Here is a 7084-nt window from a genome sequence, read left to right on the forward strand (position 1 = left end):
ATGTTATGTGTATTTAACCACAAAAACACATTTACAAGTAAAACAAAAAAAAATTTAAGAAATCCCCTTGTCAAGATAAACCTGCTTTAATAAGCCACACAAACGACTTGCTCGTCTCAGAAAATAAGGTAAGAAGTCAGATGAGCAGGGAGGTGAGCGGCCGGCCGTCTGCCCTCGGCAGGGCACACACTCACCCCGTTGACATCATCTCCTTTAAAACCTCTCACAGGCAGGCTGACTGAGAGGGAGAGGCGGTTTATGTATTCAATACTTGGGAGGCTTATGTTTAGATGAAAAATACAAATGGGTGTTCTAAAAAGTTGTGTTCTGTGTTGCTTAAGAGGTTTAGCTCCACTTTGGGCATCATGAGTTTGGAGAAAGTAAAGAAACTGGTTTTGACCTGGGTAGTGGTGACAAATTAAGAAGCTGAGTGGTCGTGACCTCTGCAGTGACCCTGAGCTCTACGGGGCCAACAGAACGTGGCCAAGTGGAGGCCATTGGTTAGTGGGGAGTCTACACGGGCCCGAAGAGCTAGGGCAGAGTGTAGTTCCTTGTGACCTGCGAGGCGAACAGACCATAGTGGACAGTGGGTGAGGTCAGGTGGACCCGGGTCCTGGTTTGGCTTGCAGCCCTGCATACAATCCATCCTCCTTCCTCCCCATGCGTGGTGCTGACCGAGCCGCAAACACGTGCGGCCGTGACCCAGAGAGTTAATCTGGCCCAGCCAGCCATCTCATTCCGGATCTTTGCTCCCTCTGATCCGACCACCAGAGTCAGGGGAAAAGCAACGAGAAAGGTATGCAGTAGAAAGTGCTTCTGGCACACCTCTGGTCTGGGATTGGGCTTGTAAGAAGCGACAGGGTTGTCCTTTGCATCCGTACAATAATGAAAAAGCTGGACCAGTGGAGAACCAGCCACTCTTTCTCAATCCATCAGAGGATTATTGAGGTCACAGGGCAAGCTGTGGCCCCGAAAATTGGAGAGGTAGACAGACAGATGCAGAGAATTGCGGCTTCCCAGGAACATAGCCACTGCAAGGGTCCCTGTGGGGCAGGAAAGCGTCGAACAGAGCTGCTGACTTGCTGGAGGCTCGGAGTGGACGAGTCCCGGAGCTGAAGACTCCAGGGGGCTCACCTAGGGGACGGCTTTCATGGCTTGTACCCCCAGAAGCCCTACCAGGATTTCCCAGTGAACACTCATGCTTCTATCGGGGGAAGGGGAAGTGGCCAGCTTGAAAAACGGCCAGAACATTCTGTTTCTGTTCAGGCCCACCCCACAGTGGAAACTGCTGCCCTGCAGCCTAACCACCTGGGGTTTAACTCGAGCCTAATTGATCTGATGAGCTGATGGAAGGGAATCTAGCCGAGGCCAGCCCAAGAGTCCCCAGCTGAGCTGAGCTGGTCCCCAGCCCACCTGTCCCATGCCTGGGGCAATAGTCTTGGCCCACCTAGATCTGGGATAGAAAGCAGAGAAAAGGCGGTTAGCGTTCTGGGTAAAGGTTCTGGATTTCCTGCTCTCCAGGTGCCTGGAAGAAAGACAGAAGGTCAGATGGAAAGTCAGGTGACAGCACCACTGATCACCATTTACGGCACAGAACCCTCTCTACTAGCAGCGTGTGCGTGTCATGACACTAGTAACAGTTTCTGATGAATAACAACTAGCCATTTCTTTCCACGTGACGGCAAAGGGGCCAAAAGTCCCAAATACCTCTACACCCGGGACAAGACTGAACCTGGGGAAGGGAACAGGTGCGGTGATGCAGAGCAGGGCCGGCATTTGGAGGCTCCAAGGACCACGCAGAGACCTCGCAGTACGGGGTGGTGGGAAAGAGGGAAGCACTCTGGCTTGTGGAGCCAAAGACTGGCCTAATTGAAGATGACTCAGACGTGGGGGATGAGTGACTGGTTTCCGGGCGCGGCGGCTGTGAAGAGAAGAGGTCAGTGTGAGGCTGCGGATGACTAGGAAAGGCAGAGCTGCTGCTCTGTAGACACGAGCAGTGCGTGAGGGAGACCCAAGCCTGCCCTGTGCTCTCCAGTCGGAGAGACTGAGCCTGTCAGGCGACCGCTCACCCTAAGCTTGTCTTCCCTGAGCACCGAGCACGTTTCTCAGCGGTGCTCTGCTGTCTCTGGGCGGTAATCAGGGGTCAGCCTCAGGCCGCTCCACTGGTACCGCTGAGGGTGACGATCGTGTGCACAAAATGCACTTGCCACCACGTGGTGCAGCCCTGTCTGTTCCTCGCCCATCTGGTGGCTGTGGTCCTGTGGTTCAACCATTGTGCCTGGTGTTCTGCAGGTGGAGTGTCACCTTTACCTCAACCAGAGCAAACTCCGGGAGTTCTGCAAGTCCAAGGACATCATCCTGACTGCATACGCTACCTTGGGGACTGACTTGAGGAAGGAGTGGTAATGACCTCTGTGCACTTATTCTAACCACAGACGCCGTAGCTGCCGGAGTTGTTGCTCAGCCCTCGGGGGGAGGTTGACGGTAGATAGCAGGAGTAATCCGTTCTGGAAACCCTTTAACCAGCCTACATTGTCATGACTCAGTAACACTATTAGGCAATAAAATATTGCCAGTAAAATATTTTATTAGGCAATAAAATCACTGATGAGAATGTTCACACAATTCGAAAGCTCTGGCCTTCAAGAGTGACAAAGGGAGCCCATACCACGATTCTGGCGGTAGATAGTTGAGTGAGAGGAGGCACCTAACAACTTCTGTAAGTCTCAGTTTATCTCTTGAAGAGCAATGTAAGAATGCACCTTTTAGCCCTCGATAAACGAGATCATTCATTGAAAGCATTTTTGAAATTCTTCTAAAATAATTCTTAAAAAATCAGGGAGGTTATTGGGTCCTACTTTGGACAAACATTTTTATCCTCTTGACTTATCCAATATTTTACCACATTTCTTGGAAATGTTAAAAAAAGAAAAAAAAGGAAATAATACTTGAGAGTCCTTTTCTGTCTTCCTTTCTCTGGTCCTTGTCTAGATTTACCAAAAGAAGCGGGAACAGGGGTGGAGACAGCCCGAGGGTAACGAGGCAGATTTCAGAGGCGGAAGCACCCCTAGAGCAAGTGGCCACACAGCCCAGGCACACAGCTCCTCTGCTTCCCTTCCAGGGTGAACAGGAACTGCCCCATCCTCCTGAAGGATCCGGTGCTCAACGCCATCGCCGCAAAGCATGGGCGCACTCCCGCCCAGGTGGCCCTGCGTTTCCAGCTGCAGCGGGGCCTGGTGGCCTTGGTCAAGAGCTTCAACGAGAAGAGAATTCGGGAGAACTTCCAGGTATGCGGTAGGGCGTGGGCAGCCGGGGACTGATGGAGGCACCTCACTTCCCTGTGGTCTGGGTTATCGGTGGGGCACCCGAGCTCTGCTTGGACAAAGCTTAGCTCCGTGTGTCCTGTGTGCGTCCGAGGGCTGTACGTGACTGCTCTCTCCTGCTACAGGGAGGGAAGCTGGTGTTGGGAAAGGACTCCAGAGGGCCAGGTTTGGGTCCCGATCCCGTTTTTTTTTTTTTTTTTTTTTTAACCCCACAGCATGGCCTTGATTTCTTGAGCTGTGGAATGAAGGAGTTAGATGAGATGTGATTTGGGCTTGACCCTGTCTAGGATTCCTTTGCTCCAGCCACCCCACACCCGCCCAGCGCCCCCGAGGGGCCTGTGGGTTCAGTGGACACTGCCACACTCCTGCAGGGGAATGAAACCCAGGTTCATGACCATCCTCTCACAAAACCTGCATCCATCTCTAGATAAATATGTGTGTCTCCAGAGGGACAGGGGCAGCCATAGATGCAGGGAAAAGGAATCTGTCTTCTCACGTTTCTGACAGGTTTTCGATTTCCAGTTGACACCAGAGGACATGGAAAGTCTGGACGGCCTAAACAAAAACATTCGCTATTTTGGAGATGAGTAAGTAGCTCGGTGAGCTGTAGACACTGGGCAGCAGGGTGGTGACGGGACTCCATTGGTCCCAGTCCGCAGAGGGGGGCCTCATCTTTTAGGAAGTGGCTGGGAAACATTTTTCTTTCCGACCTTCGGACCCCGTGTTCCGTGTTCTCTCCCGTCCTCTGTCCAGGGGCTGGTGTTCCCTGCAGATACATTGGACTTCTGTCCTTCTCTCTGCTTTATTCAGTGGCCTTTCGGAAACCTGGGAAAATCCCATAGTCTGCCTCTGCCACCACCTTTTCCCTTCCCTGGGGATGATTCCTAGACGCATTCAAACATGCTCCCATCTTTAAAACCAAAACCAAAAATCTTCTCTTGTACTGGCTGCCTCCAGGCTTTCTCTTCCCATCCTCTACTGAACCTGCACAAAGCAGGCACCTGCTCTCCACTTCGCCAAAACTCTTTCATCATGGTCCACCATGACCTCCTCTCCTCATTCATCTTGTCTTAGCTGGGGGATCGCTCTTCCCTCCTAGAAACGTGCTCCTGGCTTTCCTTTCCCAGATCCTGTCTGTGTTCCCTTGGTCTCCCTAGCTGGTCCTTTTCGTGTTCTTTGCAGGCTCTTCTCCATCCACTTGACCTCTTAACTTTGGAGAGACTCAGTCCTTGGACCTCTTCTCTTTCCTGCCTGCGCGGACCTCGTCGGCGATTTCATCCAGTTTCACGCTTTAAACGCCGTCTAAATAAATCCACACTCCCCAAATTAGATCCAGCCCAGACCTATGAGGATTTGTGTATCTGTTTACTCGGCAGCACTTGGGTGTGGAATATGAACCTCAAACCCGCCGTGTCTACAATTGAGCACCTACGGCATGTGCAGACACCCCCCGCTGCACACCCACACACACGCTCAGCCCGAGGTCTTCCTGCTCAGGTAGCCGGCGGCCGTCTGCTCTGTCTCCCAGAGCCGGCACTTCCTCTCCACACCTGGAGGCCAGAGTGAACAGGCACTCCTCTTCTTGACATCTGGTAGCCTGCCTTCTCACTCAGAGTGAAAGCCAAGTTCCTTACGACACCTGCAGGGGCCTCGCTGTCTGCCTCCATGTCCTTCTGCTCTCGCCCTGCTGACACCAGTGCAGCCCCAAGGCCTGGCTGTTCTGCACAGACACCAGGCCCATCCCAGGGCCTTTGCACTGACTGTTCTCTCTGCCTAGAATGCTCTTCCTCCCCATGGCTGGATGCCACTCCTTCACCTCCTTCACGTCCTCCCTCAGGAGTCACCTCCATGGTGCTTTCTCTGTCACCTTACCTAGGAACGCAACTCGGCCCAGCAACGCCTTTGTCTCTACTCAACTTCGTTTTTCCTTTGGCATACATTCCTAATTAGCATCCCATGCCGTTTATTGATTTATGTTGTTGATTTCCCATTGACCTCCTTCAAAGTGTTAGATTCCTAGGGCAGGATTTAAACATCTACCGTCTCCCCCAGTCATTAATAAAAGCTTGTTGAATGAATAATACCATCAAATGACAGAGAGGGAAGTGGGGCGGAGAGTGGAGACATGGGCAGTATTCCCTGGCAATTAACACTGGTCATTTTAATCAGTAATTAATTGTTTAGTGACTTAGCACTTCTTATCTCAAAATTATTACTATATATATATATGGGGGGGGGTCTACCTCCCTTACTAAAATGAAAACCCCCTGATGAAGTATCTTATATCATAACCACTGTATCCACCCCACATCTAAAAAGTAATTTATCACCAAGTAAAGACGTAGATGAATTACTTCCGAGTGCCTGAAAGAAACTGAACCACAGTGACAGTCTTGTCACCCTCCTCGTCATTGCCTTGAAATATTTGTTAACTTGATAGATTAAACTAGGTTGTCGTGGTTTTAAAAGAGCCAGAATTCATTTCTGCCCTCTTGGGAGTTTAAAATAGCAACGCAAAGAGCTTATGTCCTTAGGTTGTAGACTAGTACAGTACCTGCAAAAAGGCGACATTTCGGTTTGTTTTTGTACCTGTGATCATGAGCATGTAAGTATATTCTCTATATTGTATTCCTTACAGTGTCAGGCAGTGGGACATGGTTATTGTAAAACTGGGTGCCTTTGTACCTATCCAAAAAGAAGGTTCCATTAATTTTCATACTTAAGCCAGTTTAAAAGAAACCTCTCTTTACCCAGGCTGGAAACATACTTGACTAAGTCTCTCCCTTTACCTTCTAGATTTGTTAATCATCCAGATTATCCATTCTTTGATGACAATTGACAGCAGTGTCTGGTTGTCCCGGAGTTCTTGGACTCTGGCTGATGATGGGCGAACAGCTCGCGGATGAGACAGTATCTGGTTTATCCCACGTTGCTTAGCCTGACAGGCTGAAATGTGGCTTGAGTCCCTGGGTCCGGAAATAAAAGTCTCTAAACCCTGTCTTTACCATCCCCCCAAAGCCAATGAAAATACATATCAAACAACCTAACCTTTTAATACCTTAGCTTTTTAGTTTATTTTGCTTTTTTCTGTGTCACTGAGGTTGAAATGTTAATCCTTTGATCATAGTCCCCTCCCAAAAAAAGCTAACCATTTAGTATACTTTCAAGCTTTTTACTTGTCCGTAAAAATCTTTTTTTTCTTTTGTTCTGTGAGTTTACCACATGATACAAATTTAGCAGACCTTTTAAAAGAATCTAAAACTTAATTAAAACGCAATACAAAGGGCACCTGGGTGTCTCAGTGGGTTAAGCCTCTGCCTTCAGCTCAGGTCATGATCCCAGTGTCCTGGGATCAAGGTCCACATCGGGCTCTCTGCTCAGCAGGGAGCCTGCTTCCTCCTCCCTCTCTCTCTGCCTGCCTCTCTGCCTACTTGTGATCTCTCTCTCTGTCAAATAAATAAATAAAATTAAAAAAAATTTTTTTAAAAATAAAACACAATACAAAAAGGCCATATTTTAATTAAAAATTACTCATAATACCAAGGACAAGATTATCAAACCCAGTGAAAAAGGACAAGCGACAGATCCCCTACACCAAGGAGACCAAAGTATGAAAATTATCTGAGAAAAATTTTAAAGCAGCCATCATGAAAATGTTTCAACAAGCAATGGCAAACACACTGGGAACAAATGAAAAGATAGAAAATTTCAATGAAGAAATAGAAGACATAAACAATCACAAAATGGAAATTTTAGAACTG

General features: G+C 48.9%; 1 protein-coding gene across 3 annotated transcripts in view; it reads left to right on the plus strand.

The window, feature by feature from the left end:
- Positions 1 to 7084, plus strand: part of LOC308347929 (prostaglandin F synthase 1-like) — a 23067-nt gene extending 15983 nt beyond the window's left edge. For 2 of the 3 annotated variants that reach the window (XM_080811758.1, XM_080811760.1), the window contains 4 exons: positions 2293 to 2402; positions 3122 to 3287; positions 3831 to 3910; positions 6120 to 7084. In XM_080811758.1, coding sequence (XP_080667884.1) covers positions 2293 to 2402; positions 3122 to 3287; positions 3831 to 3910; positions 6120 to 6162 — 399 coding nt within the window. In that variant the 3' untranslated portion in view covers positions 6163 to 7084. Of the gene's footprint in view, positions 1 to 2292; positions 2403 to 3121; positions 3288 to 3830; positions 3911 to 4505; positions 4669 to 6119 lie in introns of those variants that run through there. The other variant, XM_080811759.1, reaches the window with a different exon arrangement.

Source organism: Martes martes (assembly GCF_963455335.1).
Source record: "Martes martes genome assembly, chromosome: 8".
NCBI classification, from domain to species: domain Eukaryota; kingdom Metazoa; phylum Chordata; class Mammalia; order Carnivora; family Mustelidae; genus Martes; species Martes martes.